The following is a 19,727-nucleotide window of genomic DNA, read 5'->3' on the forward strand; positions in this document are numbered from 1 at the left end:
GGAAGCAATTTTTCGGTTTAATGAAACGGCAACAAGATTACCTCAGCATTTGGGTCGGACTGTATGTTCTGTGTGTCTGCTTGGATCAGCGTGAGCGCATGCACGCCATCATCCAGCTGCACGCTACAGAGAAAGTGCACCGGGCCAGATTGGTGTTTTTTTCCACTGTACATATTCAGGCGGGTTTTAACGGTGTGTTTTAGTTGGGTTTTCGCCTATAGGAAGGCTCATATGGAAATCTGTCACACCCTTGAACGAAGTGAACTGTGAGAGAGCCACGTCACACACGCCCAGAATGAACAAATTCAACAATATCGTTCATCAAGCAGAAACACAGGAGTGAGACAGATTACATGAGTTTATACATGTATGTTGATAGAGGAGCAGTGAGACGGATGGAAGGAGTTTACATGTACAGCATGTTGGGGACAGACAATCTGTGCAGGTGATGGTGGCCCTAAATGAGCAGCAACTGTCATCAACGAGCATGCAGGGAAGCGTTGACTGACTGATTTGCAGTATAGTCCTCCTCTATTAACCCATTTTGTGCGGGAACCCCTTTTGGTGTAAACATTGTTATAATTTAGCTATTGAAAAATAGCAGATCTACAAGTTCATAGATCGCCGAGTGGCGCGCTACGAGCTTGTAGGTCTGCTATTTTTTTTTAATCGTGAAAATATTTATTTCAGAAAACTGGAGGATTTAGAAGATTATTTTTTTAATTTCGAGGTCAGGCCAAAATGGATTAATCAGTTAATTACGCCCACCGAGGCACTTAAACGGAGCGTGTCCGTTTATGAACAAGCTGGGGAGCTGAACGTAGGGCTGTCGCAATTATCGCATTTATCGCATATCGCGCTATTACAAGTTGAAACCGCAAGGGGGCAGAAAAACCGCACAGGCGCAATAAACCGCAGGATCCCTGACAGTGGGCCGATGGACGCCCTGCAGCGGCCATCGCAGACGCAGCGAACGTGGAGCCAACAAAGGACTCTTGGTTAGAGACCTCTGCTGAGATCAATGAGCGATGCTCCTGCGCTGATTGTGCCCAAACAGTGCAAGAGAGTTCGAGCAGAAACCAAACTCACTCGCTATCTACAGAAGGAATTATTTACCAATGATGATCCTCGTCTGGTGGCGTGAAAACCAGGCTAGATTCCTTCAACTTTCTAAAATTGCATGCAACATGTGTAGGGCTGTAGGCTATTTGTGCTATAAGTGCACCACCCGAGAGTTTTCCGTGAAGCGGGGAATATCGTTACTGTTCTGTTTGCTGCTTGTTATTAGGTTGATATAGTTGCTCCGTGAGTTTGGAAGTAAAGAAGAGTTGTGTTAAGCTGTATCATTCATGGTCTGCTGATTCACAAGCTCTTCTTTACTTCCAAACTCACGGAGCAACTATCATAATAACAAGCAGCAAACAGAACAATTATCAATTTGTGTTCTTCTCTGAAGCCGTTGCGGGTTATATAGGCAGTTGATGGTGTGTTCCATTTTCATTACTGCTTTCGGTTTTACACCATTCATTTAATATATTAAATTAATATATTAAATTAATGAAGACCAGGACTAATTGAAGATTAATTTTAAATAAACATTGTCGTCTCTGCCATTTATAAAGCAACATAGTAAAGTAAAGCTTAGTGTAACTTTCGTTTATTAATAATGTATTTTTTCATTCATTTTAAAGGGGGCTTGAGAACTATATCGCACAGTATCGCGCTTCTGAGCCAATTGATTGCACCGCGGTTTAAATTATGTAACCGCGACAGCCCTAGCTGAACGCATCCATCTTCTGATAAGGTGGCTCATTTATTTATGTGGTTGAAGGCCTTTCCGTGTGTCTTTTCTCCGTGTCCGTCATACTTTCTCCCTCCCTCTGCCCCCGTCTTCTCCACCGTGCCACTGCCACATCTTAGTTTCACAGACGTGCACAGTAAAATTCCTCTGTGTAATTCATCTTTCGGTGTAAATGTTTGTAATCACTTAAACAGTACCTACATACAGTATACTTATTTCCCCCAGGGGCCTGCTAGTAGGCCTCCTTCTTTTTTCCCCTCTAGACCAAATTGCTTTACTGAAATAGCCGATCTAGAAGCTAACAACTCATTGCGTTGTAACGCGTTACATTGCGGAAAGTTGTTAACTTGTACATCTGCTATTTTGCATGGCATTTCGCCCCAGAATTGGGACACTTGTGTTGTTAAACTAACGGAGGATATTAATGGAGGGTTTTACAGCATGGTGATCAATAAACCAAGGCCACACTCATGCACCAGAAGCCACCCATTGAGCCCAAATGCAATATAGCTCAATACAGCGTGTCCCCATAATCCAGACCCACTAACCTGTTTGAATTAATAAGCGTCGCTTCCTGAGGACTCCACCCCCAGTTTCAGTTTCTGAATATTTCACAGCTTTACAAGCCTTTGTTCTGACACGAGAGTGTGTGTGTGTGTGTGTGTGTGTGTGTGTGTGTGTGTGTGTGTGTGTGTGTGTGTGTGTGTGTGCGTGCGCACACACACACACACACACACACACACACACAGGGGGAAATACTTTAGCCTCAAAATGTCACTTGGTGTTCCATATAGCAGAACATGCACTGTAAAATGTGAGTGTTCATTTAACTCAGAAAGTGTATATATGTAACCAAATGGACCCGTAAGGGTTCAGGGGGCTTGGTTCAGGGAACTTCAGGTCTGGTTATAGCCTTTTGTTAAGTTGTGGAATCGAAACTTACACCAACATTGTTTTGTATAAAATTGCTGCATTATAACACAGACGGACACATACAGTAGATACACAGACATACGCCTCTTCTAGGCGGCTTGCCTCCACGGAGCCACGGCATAAAACACATCTATATCTTATCTGGAAATACTGTGAGATGTTTCGCTCGCACATTACCTTCTCCCATACCAATGACGGATGGCCCCTGTCATGTTGTTCTGTCCCATAGCCTGGAGGGACTCGCTGGAATTGCAGTTGGTTGTCTGACAACAGCTGGGCAGCTTAGCTGATTGAGTAGGATAATGACTTATCCTAAAATATTTAGTTCCTAATTATTATTTAAAAAGGTGGAAATCCTGCTCAACTAAAATACTAAACATTTGAATAGTGCCTGTATTAATATTAATATAATACAGAGTGTCTTCGTTTTCCCAAAACTGCATACCTTATGTTTGTACTTACCCCGACTAACTAACAGCAAAGACTGCCTGTGCTATTATTAAACCCTGCATGTCTTGTTAATGTCTTCCCCAGTGTCAGAAGAGGTTTTAACCAGTGTTGACTCTTGAGTCAGACGCAGTGACGTGTGTTTGCACATTCAATATTTGTTGCTCCGCTAGCAGCTGGCGGGGCACTAAGGATGGCTGCCTCTCATGTCGAAAACTGTTGGCCAAATTGCAATGAAACTTTTCTGCCTGCATTCACGCTCCCTGGAGAAGAACTCTGTTTGCCTGACCCCATGACCATCTCTCTAGCGCCACCCTCAAGCCCAATATGTCAACCTTGCACACATATATTATATTATGCGGGATGAACCCTAGTGATCTTTTTGACCCCATGGCATCTAGAGCCTCCATTTGGCAAGCAGCACTGGGAAAAGGGCTTTTAGACTCCTTAGTATTCTTAAAAGTGTATTTTAAGAATATTTAAAATATATGTGATCCAGTAGCCTTGTTGGTCCTACAATGTGTGAACACAGGAATTCTACAGTATAAATGATATCTCTATCTCGCACACATTTCACTACTTAATATTCCGACAATTGGCCAAGGGTTTATAACTTCATGAAACTTGTCAAAAGCTCTTCTTTCTCATGTGTGTGGTCTCAACATTAGCTAGCTAGTTACCCTGTTAGTAGGCTATTACCCTTTCTATGTGTATCTTAATCTTAGTTGTCACACCTCTCTCTCTCTTCTTCCTCTCTCTCCAGCTCCACTCCAACTCTGACAAAGGCGATGGCACCGTGCGTTACATTCTGTCCGGGGAGGGGGCTGGATCTATCTTCATCATCGATGAGACCACGGGGGACATCCATGCTGCCAAGAGTCTCGACCGCGAGAGAAAGTCCCAGTATGTGTTGCACGCCAGGGCCGTGGACCGCTGGACCAACCTCTCGCTTGAGGCTGAGTCGGAGTTCATCATCAAGGTCCAGGACGTCAACGACAATGCACCCACCTTCCCGGATGGACCTTTCTCAGCCACCGTACCCGAAATGTCAGATGTTGGTAAGACGAGCATGCTCATCTGAAAGTGTTAATAGCCATCTTGACCAGAAATGTAATATTGCAGTCTCACAACGCATAAATATAGGGCTTGTATTATTAATAAATATGATTTCTTATATTAATAATAAAAATACTAATTCAAATAATTCTATAGCAGAGTAAAAAGTATTTGCCTGGGTGGAATAGAAGTATAAAATATTGAAAATGGATGTAATCAGGTAAAGTAATGACTGTAAAAGTGTAATTAAGTACATTCTACACAGTCTCATGTCACCCCAATCAGGGAAGCTGGTTCCCACACCGCCGACACCCGCTTCCCTGAAACGGCAGCTACGCTTCGTTTGTACTAGACTAATAGAGAGAGTTGCTTCACTAGCATAGACTCCCATTGGAAGAATGGAATGCGGAAGTTCTCTTTCTATCTCAATGAGGAAGTTCCAATATTTGAAACTACAGGAGGCAAAATACCGCTGCATGTGCGGCGAGATCGAAGCATGACACAACACTCATTCTTCCCAATCAACCTCAATGTCCTCACACGTCTCTCCCATTCTCATCTTTCTGCCCTGTCTTTGCCCCTTCACCCCACTCCATCCCCCCCCCCCCCCCCCTCTCTCTCTCTCTCTCTCTCTCTCTCTCTCTCTCTCTGTCTCTCTCCCCCCCCCTCCCCTCTCTCTGAGTCTGGTTTGTGCCGTTTCGCCATTCACCCTCCCAAACACAGTCGGCGAATAGAAGACTGTGATACCAGCAATGACAATTTTAAAGGATATTGTAATGATAAAGAAAATCCAGTATGACGAGTTCCTCAGAAATGCTTGTTGATTTGGCTTTCACCAATAGAAAGAAAGAAAGAAACCTTACAATACAGGGTTGTTCGACCATGATTGACGGAAAGATCACAGGCTACAAAAAGCCAGAACCGTGTAAAATTCTAACCAATCTCAAAAAGGCAATTAAAGAAATTAATTGGAATGAGCAATTTTGCTCATACTGTAGTAAAAATGATAACTGTATTTCATTCATGGCTTAACTTCAAACGTTGACATGAATAAAGTGAAATGCACTGCACACCATCTCAAAGTGAGAATCCACCCTGGTTAAATTAAAAAGTAGAAGAAAGAAAGGAGAATACCCTCTCGTGAAACAAAGGGACAATGCTGTTCAGATTTCTCTCAAGAACAAAGAACATGATGTCACTGGCAAATAATGTTGTAATGGCATATTATGATGTTAAGTGTTCATTATGTGTTGTCATGCTTAATGGCGCCGTCATCTAGATGCCTGTGCCATGCTTCATGTGTTTCCTGCTGTGTGATCTTCCATATGCTGAATGTTGGATTGCTTTCATGTTCTCGTAATGCATCTTGTTAATGCTCAATAATTTCACTCTCTCAGTCTGTGCTTGGAGAGCTTACCGTATGTGTTTTGGATGTTCTTCTATATTATGCTCCTTTGAATGTTTTCCAGGTTTTGCTCATGTGTCTGTGCATACAGTATGCGTTAGGTATGGTCTTTTATGTGTCCTAAACAGTAAATCAACCTGCAGGGACTGCAGATGCAAACGAGGCCATATGGCTACATGATCGGGCACATTTAGCACGGTGCACATGATGTTGACTGAAAACATTGCAGGAATGAGCAGAAATGTTCAGACATTGTACTGTAATGCAAGCAATGTAATGGCTGTGCAAGGCTCAATCACAGACAGACATATAGATGGGTGAAAACATAATCCCCTGCCCAGGCAGGTAGAGATACATACCGGTATTTACAAAAATACAAAAACATGTGAAAACAATTGTATGGACTTACCAAGTTGGACCTACTGGCAGTGTGCATAAGACAAATTAGCTCCAGTGAAAACACAGTCAGATGGTGCACGCATGCACGCGCGCACGCATGCACGCACGCACACACACACACACACACACACACACACACACACACACACACACACACACACACACACACACACACACACACACTGTTGTTAACTCTCAAAATCAAATATTGCAGCTTCACATCTAAATATCCTCTTTCTCTCTCCTTTAACCACTCAATACCTAATTTAAGACCTTTGTCATGACTCATGGTCCACTGATGCAATAATCCACAAGAAAAATGTACCAACCACAACCCAAAGAGGTGTACCGGTATGTGTCTCAATTCTTTGTTAAGTGTTATCGAGCTGTTTTGGGGTTGCAGTGCAATTATTTTAAGTCAGACAGAACAAGGTATAATAAAGTTTATTCTATCGCATTCAGTTTACAAAAATGGTCTCGGGTATAGAAAGTCCAAAATCATTCCTTTTTATTATTATTTAAATAAAACAAATATGTAACGCTTTTTGATGTTGTAAATCAACTTTTTTCACTACTTTTGTGCGACACTCTTGTACAATGAAGTACTAGTAGGGCAATAATTTATGAAAAAAACACAACGTTGAAATATGAAAATGAAAAAATATATATGTTTCTGCCCAACAGTATGTCAACCCATTCAAATCGGGAAAGCATGTGTTATTTTAGATTCTAACCACTTTACCCATTATTTTATACTTTGGCTGTTCAAAAATAGAAAATATACAAGGATTATAGATACTAGAATTTAGAAGTAATTTGTATAATTGGCCTCAGGTCTTAATGGTTAATGTTGAACGCTGCATCCAATTGCAAACACAAAACTACTGTATGGTCTACACTACAACATTAATCCCTCAATTTCTGCAGATTCCATTCACCTCTATAAGTACGAACATTGCTGTCCCACAATAACCTACCTGACCTGGTGGAGAGGTGCATTGTCATTGTGATAGCAGGGAACAAAGTTTCCTGGCATATAATACTGAAAGCTGGATGCTTTAAAAACTATGTTTCAGATATCTCCGTGTTATATTCCTCTTAGAAATGCAGCTTTTACAATTCCCATAGTGCACTACAGAGCTAGGCCAGCCATGATGAATGAGTTGTAAAATGGCTTTGGCCGATCCTGTCTGCTGTGACATGGACAGGCTAATGGAGCATGGCTCTTTACAAGACCACAACAGACAGCACAGACAAGATACAGCTTCTGCCTCTTTACAAGACCACAACAGACAGCACAGACAAGATACAGCTTCTGGCTCTTTACAAGACCACAACAGACAGCACAGACAAGATACAGCTTCTGCCTCTTTACAAGACCACAACAGACAGCACAGACAAGATACAGCTTCTAATGGAGCATGGCTCTTTACAAGACCACAACAGACAGCACAGACAAGATACAGCTTCTGCCTCTTTACAAGACCACAACAGACAGCACAGACAAGATACAGCTTCTGGCTCTTTACAAGACCACAACAGACAGCACAGACAAGATACAGCTTCTGGCTCTTTACAAGACCACAACAGACAGCACAGACAAGATACAGCTTCTGCCTCTTTACAAGACCACAACAGACAGCACAGACAAGATACAGCTTCTGGCTCTTTACAAGACCACAACAGACAAGATACAGCTTCTGGCTCTTTACAAGACCACAACAGACAAGATACAGCTTCTGCCTCTTTACAAGACCACAACAGACAGCACAGACAAGATACAGCTTCTGGCTCTTTACAAGACCACAACAGACAAGATACAGCTTCTAATGGAGCATGGCTCTTTACAAGACCACAACAGACAGCACATCTGGAGAACTCTCACACAAGTTAACTCTGATGATCTTGATTTTTAGGTTATGGACTGGTTATAAATCAAATCCATAATCGATCCAATATTCCCATGTTGAATCTAATACAGTATCCTACATTGTTAATCTGCTATATGCAGATTAGGCTATATATGCTTTTAGATTTGAGGTTTTGCCTATTATTGTATTAGGATTTTTATGCCAGTACTGAATCTTTATTTGGTCTGGTCTCATCTGATCTTTTCAGGAACATCAGTGTTCCAGGTGACAGCGTCAGATGCGGATGACCCCACCTATGGGAACAGTGCTAAGATAGTCTACAGTATCCTGGAAGGACAGCCATACTTCTCTGTAGACCCAAAGACTGGTAAGCCACCCTACAGCTCAAGTGACATACAGTACACAACAGCAAGCCTGGGATAATCATCGGGATCTACTGAAGTATAAATCTTCATTGTAGCGAAGGTGTTCTATATACTTGTTTATAATGTGTTATCACACTACTGGAATGTAAGAATCTATAAGTAAGTTGTTGATCCAGTATTTTATTTATGAGTTGACATGACTTTAATCCCTTTGCACAACGCCTGTGCACAACTGACTGACTACAATATATCTCTCTGTTGTCAAGAGACTCCTTTTAGAGTCCTTTAAAAGCAATCGACATGTCTTTGGGTTTCATGAAGTCCCTGCATATTGCTTGGGAACTGAATATTAACTTCCTGGAGTTAACCTTAGTGCCTTAGGTTTGGCAGTTTCCCCCTCCCTGGTGGGCACCGAGTTCATCTCTGACTGCAGAATCAATTTGCATTGCGGCAGTTCTAACATCACTCTAGGTGAAGATGGAACTTGCTGAGGAAGCATATGAATAAGTAATGTTAATGTTTAACAATATTAAAAGAGGCTGTTTCATGGTACACGGTTTGTAATAACAATATATAATTATCATAATCATCCTCATAATCTTCATCATCATCTTTGTAGTGCTGAATGTTATTGATAACTGACATATATAGCTATAAACTGGCTGGAGAACTCATCAGACTGCACTGCAGTCGCCAATAACCAGCTTCTACTGTCACTGAGTAGACTAAGCAGTCTTTTGACCAGCTTTGGAATGCATGCGTTGCATTTACATTTTCAAGTATTGATTTAGTTAAATTAGAACATCAGCAGGTGGGGAACAATCAATACTTTAGGTCCAGGAAAGCTTCCCCACGTGCAGCTTTCACCAGAATGCATAAACCTGAGCAGCAAGGCTGAAAGGAAAATCTGTAACACAAGATGAAATTAGAATTGTATTAGTCATGAAAAACAGCTGCGCTGTAACAATGTGCTGTGCAACGATAAGGTGATGGGCTAAATATTTGGAGGTTACGCAGTAACCGTGGTTATATAAAATATATAAGCAAGGCATAAGTCCCATGTACTGTAGCTAAGGGCACTGAGGCTCCAGGAGCTACCAACCGTCTCACTGCCACCTGGTGGACGCAAGAGCCAACGCTTGACTGCCGACCCGGATGTACTAAACAAAAAAGAATACAGCGATCCTGTTTGATATCAACTATAACTAGAAAAAGTGCCCTTCCGGGCACAGGTCTCCACCAGGTTATCCACAGATCCGTGCAGTTAGAGGTAAAAACACTTTTTGGCCAGTTATAGCGCCACCTTGAGGCTGAGTTGAAATTGTTCATGTGGCATTTCGTCCTCGGCCTAGTGGGAATGTGGGTGCACAATTTCACGGAAATCACGCGATGTGTTCATGATTTGCAGCATTTTGTTTGAAACTGAGCACTCCTGTGAACTTTGGAAGCCAATCTTAACCAATCAGGATGGAGTCTGAGAAATCTGAAAGACCGGTTTCGTTGAATGGCTCTAGAGAGACTGTGTACCAATTTGCGTGATGTTTGGACAAAATCTGTAGGTGTACTGTGCAAAAACTTGTTTTGCAGAAAGCGGCCTCCTGGTGGCGCTATAACAGGCCGTTCTGGAAAGTTTGGGGCAGAGGTTCATGGTTGGCATCCAGGGAGTGTGTGTGCAAAATATGGCATCGACCGGGTTAACGGTGGCCGAGATTAGCTGTTCACGGACACACGGACGGACACACGGACGGACGGACGGACACGCGGACGGACGGAGTGCAAAACATACTCTCCCCACATGCCTTCGGCCTGGTGGAGACAATAAAGCTTTGACGGAGCGTTCCCCCAGGAGCAGTTGACAGTTGAATTTTAATTTGCGGAACGCTCCATCATGAGCAGTTTTTGTGTTAAACCCCTTTTGGCCGAGTAGTGGCGCATTAGCAGAACTGTGCACTTTAGTCTATACTTCATATGGCCTCTGTTGTTTTCAGCTTCCTATACCTGTGCATCTTTGACAGCATGGCAACGTTCTTTAATCCACATCTCTGCATATTTCCAAGCAGGAACGAATTCAACCACTGGGTTGTTGACATGCATGGAGTGTGAAAACTGTGGCAGGTATACGTTTTTTTTAAGGTTCTCACATTTTATGCTGTGTTTTGTTGTACTCAGACCATGTCACAGTCGTCACCCCTTGAAGGTCCAATCCCTAGCCTGCTCTTTGACACCTTGTGTTGATTCCATCATTTTTCACCATGTACTTGAGCCACATATCCACTTCTGCTTTTACTGTGATCACCGTGGCATCATTCCCGTGCGGAAACAAAGGCCTTCAGAATTTCAAGTGCATCTTTTACTACAAGCCAACTCCACTACAACAAGCTACTTCTGTGTCATCTTTGTACAGGATTCCTCCACGTTTGGCTCTTTTTCTGTGACAGTGCGTTGTCAAAATTGTCACCAAGGCTGGGTAGCTCTCCCATAACACTGTCACTGGAGTGCATGATGAGGACAGCCAGTTAATGTCAAATATGCTCCCCACTCTTTGTGCACACATACCGAGTTCTGCCACGGCCACTTCCAGTTGTCACAAAGGCTTTGAGGACTTTGAGGAAAGAATGCATGCAGGAAGTTGGTGACCTTTTGGAAGTGACTGACTAGTCCAAGTTGTGTATTACAAGCTCTGCTTGGGTATCATTCCTTCAATGTGTAATGAAGCTGCCTACTTGTACTTTTCATCGTAGTAACTGTCAAGTCCACAAGATATTTTTGGTGATTACCTGCTCGCTGAGTCATTGTAAAAGTGCGTTGCACTCTCCAGGTCGTAAAACAGTATCTGCACATGGACGTGAGATTTTAGGTTTTTGCAACCACAGGTCGCATTTACTATACGTAATCGTGCATTTTCCGTCTGTTGTTTGGTCACCCCAGGCATGACCATATATGGGAATACCCCCATAATTATGGTGACATTGAAGATCTCCATATATGCATATATGACTCAGAACCTGTTATTCCATATGTTGATCCATATGTTGATCCTTCCCCATCCATCCTTCCTCTTTGATGTCTCCCTTTTGACTGATACCTGTCCATTCAAACTCTAGACAGTCCTGCCCCAAAGTTATTAGTGCAGCCGCACCCGGCAGCCAGCGAAAAGTAGAGTTCTCAACAGGCCCACCTGTCCATTCAAAATCTAGACAGTCCTGCCCCAAAGTTATTAGTGCAGCCACGCCCGGCAGCCGGCTAAAACTATAGTTCTCAACAGGCCCGAAATTAAGGCCCGGCCCTATCTGGCCTCCCTCAAACCCTGTATGTACACTCAAGAGAACCCCCGCTACCACCCTTAGAGCTGACCTGTTCGGACACTATATATGTTGATCTGACCTCATCAAACCCTGTACACTCAAGACATGCTCCTTATATGGCCAGTACAGACGTCATTCCATGTTGATCTGACCCCCCATGCCGAAGCGCCAGCACTCGCCGAGCAGTCTGCCGTCAACGAGGCGGATGCGTGCACGTGAGGTCGCTTCTCGCCCTCAGGCGTCTTATTGGTCTATAGTGCACACACATTTGATGTATAGTACATGGACCACATGGGAGAACATCCAAGGTAGCCAATAAAGCCAAGGATGCGTGCAGTACAGTGCGGTACAGCGACTGCAATACCGCCCCTGCTGCTCCGATTCTCCAGCTGATCTCCTTCTCCAGCCTCACCTCACTCGTGAACAAGACCCTGAGATACTTAAACTCCTTACCCTGGGGTAATGTCTCATTCCCTCCTTGGACTGCACAATCCATCGGTTTCCTGCTGAGAACCATGGCCTCAAATTTGGAAATGCTGACATCTCCTTTGTTTATACCACTAGTCCTTACCCGTTGTGAGATATTTGCCAGGATTTAACAGCCTGTGGATACTTAAGACAATCAAAGAATTGCTCTCGGATGGAAAGCTGTGCATGGCAGCTCACATTGGTGGCACTCAAGAAACTATCGGTATAGTTCCTCTTATTGATGGATGCTGGTTTCATCAGCCCCTCTGAAGCTAAGCTCCTGTCTGCCAAGTAATGACATTGTCACTCATTCTGCCCTCTATAGCTCTGTTTTCCTCACATTGGCATTATGCTTTCCCACCGGCAGCTTAGCGCCCTCATCTAAGACATGCTCAAGTCAGACACGCCCCAAAAGGTTACGGCATCTCAGGTCATTCCATGTTGATGCACTGCCCTACCCCTTTCCAAAGTATTCACATCATTTAATCCGTGTTTAGTCCATGTCCCAAATGCAAAGGAGTGTAATTAAGACTCACTGGCATTGATTCCATTCCTTTATTCAGTTTTAATACACTATAAAGTCATATTAGATTTTATTTCAAGCACCCACACAGCTTGAATAGTGATTGCCAAGCATTACATACACTATACTACACACATACACTATACGATCATGCTACTGTATACAGTATTGTATGTCCAGTCTATTAGAGTGAACAAATCTGAAGACGTAACCCTTGCTTAATCTTATCAGGCATTTCTTCTTCGTTTTTGAATTTTCATTTTTTACAAAAAAACGTTATATATAATATAATATAATAACAGAAAAGGGACTAACCATGGCCTTCATTTGGATCTGGCTTTTCTTTTCTCTAATGTTCTCCCAATTTAGTCATTATGCCATCGTTGCACTGTTCATGCTGTTTGGTCTTGGGGAGAGTGTAATAGCTACGTGACATGCATTTCAGACAGGAGACTCAGACAGCATTCAGAGAGGCTGAAGAGGAATGAAAGGGTGCGTTCCACTGGAACGCAAATGCAAGAGCAATCATCCGTCCAGGCTATGGGATGCCGGTTGGCCTAATAGCGAACCCACCATTTGCAGAGCAATTTTCCCTCCAGGACAGTCCAACCATATACTGTACTATTATGTTTTGAACTTGTCATATTTTCGAGCATGTCCCAACTCTTTCCCACTCCATTATCCTAGTTGCTCTCTCTGAGCCAAAAATGCCCCCAGACAACACTTGTAAAAAAGGCTTTCTGAATGTTGAGAAAATATCAAGCGGCATCTTTTGTGTTACAGAGAGAGTGCTTTCAAACCATATTACAGACAGCAAATGAGATACAGCACAGGGTTTTGTACAATACATATACATGTATGCAGGTGTGTGTGTAGAGTGTGCCTTTGTAGTTTGTACCCATACTTTCACAGCCTGAGACACTTACGCCAGGGCTCCACTGGGCGCGTTTGGGCGCGTCGCGTCACGCGTGCGTGCGTCAAAAAACGAACCGGTTCAATTTTAATGGTGACGGAGACGCGACGCAACACGGCCCTACGCGGGCAGTGGAGCCACCCTTCATTGATTAAAAAGGGATCATTCTGTGACGGTGACGGTGACGCGACGCAGACGCGCCCAGTGGAGCCCTGGCGTTACAGAGTGAATCACGCTGTGCAATGTTTTAATCATTCTTTTGTGCCTGGAAACTGCTTATTGTGTTCCCAATCAATTAGAATTGATTAAGTTTCTGCACAGAGCGTCTGACATGACAGAATGTGATAAATGTGTGAGCACCAGCTTCCCATGATAAATGCATACACTGCAAGAAATGGCCATTAAATGAGCAATCTAATCTTCTGGAAGCTTAATTTACCAAAACTGAAAAAAAGAGGGAATAAAGTACAGAAAGGGCTACCAGTGTTTCCATACAAAATTCAATTGAGGTGCCTGTCACAAGGTCTGAAAAGACAAGACAAACATTCATGATATGCCCTGACCATGCAGCTCAGTTTGACCAAGACGAATCTGCCAGAAAAAGAAAAAATGCCCTCGCAGATTGCAGATTTGGTCTGGCACCGCTCAGTTGTGATTTGATTTCATTCCCTCCGAAGTAGTGAAAGACCAATCAGGAACCGATAAGCAAATATGGGGCAGGTTTATCCAGAAGCAGCGAGTGCATTCTCCGGCAACGGCAATGAGATGTGACGCTGACGAGGGGAGGGCCGGCAACTGCCGGAGTAGGTTGATGGATTATGACCGCTCCTTTCCACTGTACAGTCGGTCCGTTTGGCACTGCTGGTAAACTGCCGGTAATAGCCGCAGCACTGCCGGGAGAAGGAGCAGCATCTGTCGGTCCGACATGCGTCCGACATGCGTTGCGTCGTGCTTGCGGTTAGGGTAAGGGTTTGGGGTAGAGTGTCGGACTGATGCCGCTAAGAAACACTGTTGCCTGCCGCTGGTGTTCTGCGGCTGATGCCATGCGTTGTGTCGTGCTTGCGTTTAGGGTTAGGTTTAGGGTTTGGGGTAGAGTGTCGGACTGATGCCGTCGAGAAACACTACCGCCTGCCGTGGGTGTTCTGCGGCTGATGCCGTTGCTGGAAAATGCACTCGCTCTCTCTCGGTTTATCACCAGAGGCATTGTTTCCACACAGAGATACCAGACTAATATCTACAGTAGCAGTAATATTAGTCTGACCATGACAGGCTACAGTTTGACTACACCAGGGGTTCTCAACCTGGGGGTCCCGAAATAATTTTGGGGGGTCCCCAGAAAAACTTTGAGAATCCCTGGACTACACTACCGGATATAGGTTGCATGTGTGAGTTAGGATGTAGTCTTGTCATGATCTCTCTCTCGCTCTCGCTCCCTGCGATACATCCTCGCCTCCTCATGACCCGGAAATTGTTTGCGTCCCAAATGTAAATTTTCTTTCTTTTCTTACATGGGGAAGAGACGGGCAGTTACATTCAGAAAATGTCATCAGGATTTGAACCCGCAACGCACTTAAAGCCTATGTGGTATTTGCCTGGACTAGACCAGCGGGCATGCAGTCAGAATGTGTGTTTCCCATCAGAATGTGTTTTCTTTTCCTCTGGTGACATTATGCATTGTCCTCCTTGACATGACAATTGACAACCCTCAGGGATCCGGCGATCCAGCTGTGTGATAAGTAATAAGTAATTGCTGCCAGCTGACACTGATTGAGTGAGGAGTGTTCTTCCCATTATTCAACCCATTTTGGGCGGGAACCCCTTTTGGTGTTAGCATTATGCTATGCTTTAGCTATTGAAAAATAGCAGATCTACAAGCTCACCGAGTGCCGCTCTACGAGCTTGTAGGTCTGCTATTTTTGAAAAATCGAAGAACGACTGACATAGAAACATAGCTTTTTCAGAAAACTGTCAGGATGTAGAAGACATTTTTCTAATCTGATCTCAGGTCAGAATGGGTTAAAGTGAACCCAACCCAGTCTGTCCTCTCCCTTACTCTGACGCAGGGCTTAGGTGTGAGGAGACTATGCGAGGAATTCAGATTCCCTCGAAAGTTGATTCCCTCGCAAGAATATACCAGTACCAAGGATTCGGTTTGGGCAGGGAGGAGAGGGAGAGGGGTTTGTGGACCGTTACATCACTGTCCACAGGCAAACTTGTTTGAGCCTAATTATTCAGAAAACCTCAGACCACAGAAAATCCACTGAATGTTCAAAGTCTAGTTTTTTTTGGGTGCAATTGAGGTCAGACAACCTGAAAAAAGGGGGGGAAAATCACACCAATGTGAAGTGACGGTGCCTTTGGAGTCTAGCACAGTTGTTGACTTACATCTAGGTGTAATAACTCATTATTTTAGTAGTGGGTATAAAAAGTGAAGACAGAGAAGTGAGGACGCAAATTGTGATTGGCCGCTGTGATTGGCATATTGTTGCTCCTTGTTGCTCCTTGCTCCAACCCTTTTTGTCATCTACTTTGCTGTAATGCTGCAACATGCTTTTGGACAGTCAACTGATGGCATATACCTCCATACAAGATCAGATGAAAAGCTATTCAGCCTCTCACGCATGAGTCCAGTCCAGTCCAGTCCAGTCCAGTACAGTACAGTACAGTACAGTACAGTACAGTACAGTACAGTACAGTACAGTACAGTACAGTACAGTACAGTACAGTACAGTACAGTACAGTACAGTACAGTAGAGGGACCCCCACACGGTAACTCTGTCATTTCTCAACCGTTTGGGACACGGGGCGGCACACCGGAACTGGCCCGCCCCCCCGGGCGCGATCCTGGGGGTCTGGATGTTCCGGGGACCCCCGGGGACCCCCACATGGTAACTGTCATTTCTCTACCGTTTCGGACGCGGGCAGCTCACTGTGGGTCTGGAACTTCCGGGAACCCCCCCTGGGGACCCCCACACGGAGTTGCACCACTCACGGGTGTGATTTCTTTATTTGGGCCCACCAAAGCAATCAGATATTCATTACTGAGCCATGCTGTAAAGTCGGTTGTCTTTGCAAGATTTCACAATGGCAATGTTGACCATAGTCAGTTGACTCAGTTCTGTTCACTCACCAGTCACCAGACCAAAGTTTTCCACCTGTCCAAAGTCATTTCTGATGCAGACATAACCTTTTTGAATCCCTTTGTGATATAACATCATTTAGGTCAATGATATCACATGTGATTTAATATACGTATAAATAGCAGCCAGTCATTGACTGCAGGTCAACTTCTTTGTTTATTTAGAATTGATGCACGGCTTGGTTTCTCTTTCCCACAAGCATTGTGCACAAGCACTTTAGTTAAAAATAAGTTGTCATGTTTATTTAGCCTCATTATGAATGCCTCAAAATAATGCCTGCCTGCATGCCATTGATTATCCTCCATCACTCAGGGACTTTCTAATGGTTCACCTCCCACTCTTCAGCCCCTTTTATAACAACTTTATCACTGGATGAACTGAGGTAATTAGGATGTTTTGTCTCAATTAGTGTGCCTCTCTCCTGTTTGCATAAATTACTTATTTAAGGGAGAATCACACCAAAAATGTGATTGCATCCGATAAGTGGGGTTGATTAAGCATTCTGCTGGATTTACTGATGCTCACGCTATTTGTGAGCGTTGCTTTTTTGTGCGTTATTTCTCTGCCTCTAAAAAAAAACAACGGGTCCATAGTGACTGATCATATTAAATATTGAAGCGTGTGGTGATGATGAAAGTAAATGCAGCAAGGAGACACAGATTTTCTGATAGATCTTGGAAATGCACCAAAATAATCAATACACAATATAAATGTAGGCCTACAGTAATCTCTAGGCTGCACAGTCTGGAATTACTCTAATAAATGAAAGAGGACCATGAACCGCTCCCACCACAACATATGATTATAATAACAATGGCTCCTTGCAACTCTGGCCTACACTATCTGACATCTACAGTAGATTGTATAGAATCTAAAATTGCCGCAAACGGATATTGTTTTCACACAATTCCAGCAACAAAACATAATAAGTCATCTGTTTTCATGCCTTTTATAACTACTACTGTTTCTTTTACAGTATGCAATAGTAGCCCAAATAATAATGTCGAGGTTGGAGTCGCATTATGTCCCTCCAAAAATGTTTAGACTACACTATTTCACTTAATGTATCTTTTCTTTTTCTTTTTGAGCTGGTGGAGGAGGGCAGTACTGTACGTCCACTTTTGAAGCTGTGCTTTATAGAGTCAGCACACAGCTGGAGAGCAGTCCTGTGTGCTGATTACATAATGACCTGCTGCCTTAATGAAAATGTTAATTTGATGCAATTTACAAGTACAAACTGCACCTCAGGTGCAGGGCCCCACACATCTGGACCAAAGTGGTTTGAACTGACCAGCATGGCCTTTGTCAGGTCCCCACACTCTCCAAATTGGGCCGGTTCATCCTGCAATCGACATCATGAGATATCAAATTCCCCCAAAAAGAGCAACCGCAAGATAGCATAGTAGTTTAAATTCATGGATATTTTGACCATACTTTTATAGCCTTTTACTCCTGTAATGAAGAATGACCTGACTACCAAAGGACCGGCACCATCTCACATGCAGCTGCTTTATTACCACTCAGAGACACGCAAGCATTAAAAGGCACTTGAGCTCAGAATGTTCACATTTTAGGCGTGCATAATGACATTTATAAGCTGCGGAGGCACTGGCCCAGAATTTTCAAGTTGTATGGCCTATTTCTCACCTAAAATTGAATCAGAAACTGTTTTTGCTGGACTGTTCTGTAGGTGAAATAGATTCCAGACAAGCTCTGCTGCTCCTAGTGTCTTATCATGCTTAACAGAGAAAGGGATTTCTACGTGGTTTGATTCCCAACGGTCTGGTGCGGGACACGTAGATGTCCGTTTACCGGATGTTTTTATTGATTACTTTCAATCGCCTTTCTACACACCCGGGCAATTTATTAACTAGCCTGAAAACAGGACAGGAGGGGTTTGACGTATTGTCACGTAATGGCGGCTTGGAGACTCCCATGCAACTCAGGTCAACAGAATCGCTGCATAACAAGCCAATCGTCTCGGTGCACCTCTCATCTGATTTCTCTCTTTGTTTCAGGGAGGGGAGGGCTCCCTCCTGTGTGTTTCAGCGGAGGGGGGGGGGGGGGGGGGGGTCTTGTGTGTAGTGTGACTGTGACTCTGTGAGTGTCTGTCGGTCAGATTTCTGTCTCCTTTTTGAGTGGTGCAACCACTCCCTTACGGAGCTGTGTGTGTGTGTGTGTGTGTGTGTGTGTGTGTGTGTGTGTGTGTGTGTGTGTGTGTGTGTGTGTGTGTGGCTGGCTGGGTGGGCGCCTGCCTGGCTGGATATGAGCACGAAAACAGCATGGTTGTTTTTCACCACCTGTACGCAACCTAACACACAAACACACACGCACAGTACAGTAGAGGGACCACCACACGGTAACTCTGTCATTTCTCAACCGTTTCGGATGTGGGGCGGCACGCTGGAACCGGCCCGGCCCCCTGGGTGTGTTCCTGTGGGTCTGGAACTCACCCTCCCCCCCCCACCCCGGGAACCCCCACATGGAGTTGCACCACTCACTTCACATGGGTGTTATTTTTCTTCATACACAGATTGTATCGTCCCTCGGCGAGCAGTTATTTCTTTATCATTGATGATCAACGCCAGTCAGATGGAACAATGCAAATGCGCTGTTGTGTTATGGGAGGTGGGCAGGCGGGCAGCAACACTAACCGCGTCACAACAGTCTTTCCACCTCGGAGGAAAAAACAGCAACACCACCGTCCCTCAGCGAACTCGGCTAGCCGAGTTGGAACGATACACAGCATCTGACATAAAACTGCTCCTAATTAGGCTTGATGTTCAAGAAGAGTACATTACTACAAAAGCAGGTGTTACATAAAGGTACATATCTCCAGAATGGAAGATGGTAAAATCTATTTAAAAGTGGACAAGTTACGCTTTCCTTTGAGGTATGCTGTGTGATTCTCGCTATAAGAGAACATTTACTGTGGGCCTCAGAAAAGGTCCTTCGTTCAATGCAACACCCTTAGCACCACAAGGCTAGCTCTGCCCGAAATGGCTAGCAAGAAATGTGTTAAATTAGTGTTATTCAAACCCCCAACATGTTTTATGCCAATTAACCCTATCCCACACATTTCTGTGTTGTCCTGTTGTTTG

At 44.0% G+C, this 19,727-nt stretch overlaps 1 protein-coding gene across 1 annotated transcript in view; it reads left to right on the top strand.

Annotated features, from left to right (window-relative positions):
* The window catches only part of LOC310871204 (cadherin-18-like), a 143,281-nt gene that overhangs the window by 24,683 nt on the left and 98,871 nt on the right, over positions 1 to 19,727 (top strand). Inside the window, exons 2-3 of the mRNA XM_083782695.1 lie at positions 3,945 to 4,239; positions 8,160 to 8,279. Of these exons, the coding sequence (XP_083638821.1) occupies positions 3,945 to 4,239; positions 8,160 to 8,279 (415 nt within the window). The remainder of the gene's footprint in view (positions 1 to 3,944; positions 4,240 to 8,159; positions 8,280 to 19,727) is intronic.

The sequence above is a fragment of the Protomyctophum parallelum genome, assembly GCF_964188405.1.
Source record: "Protomyctophum parallelum genome assembly, chromosome: 14".
NCBI classification, from domain to species: Eukaryota; Metazoa; Chordata; class Actinopteri; order Myctophiformes; family Myctophidae; genus Protomyctophum; species Protomyctophum parallelum.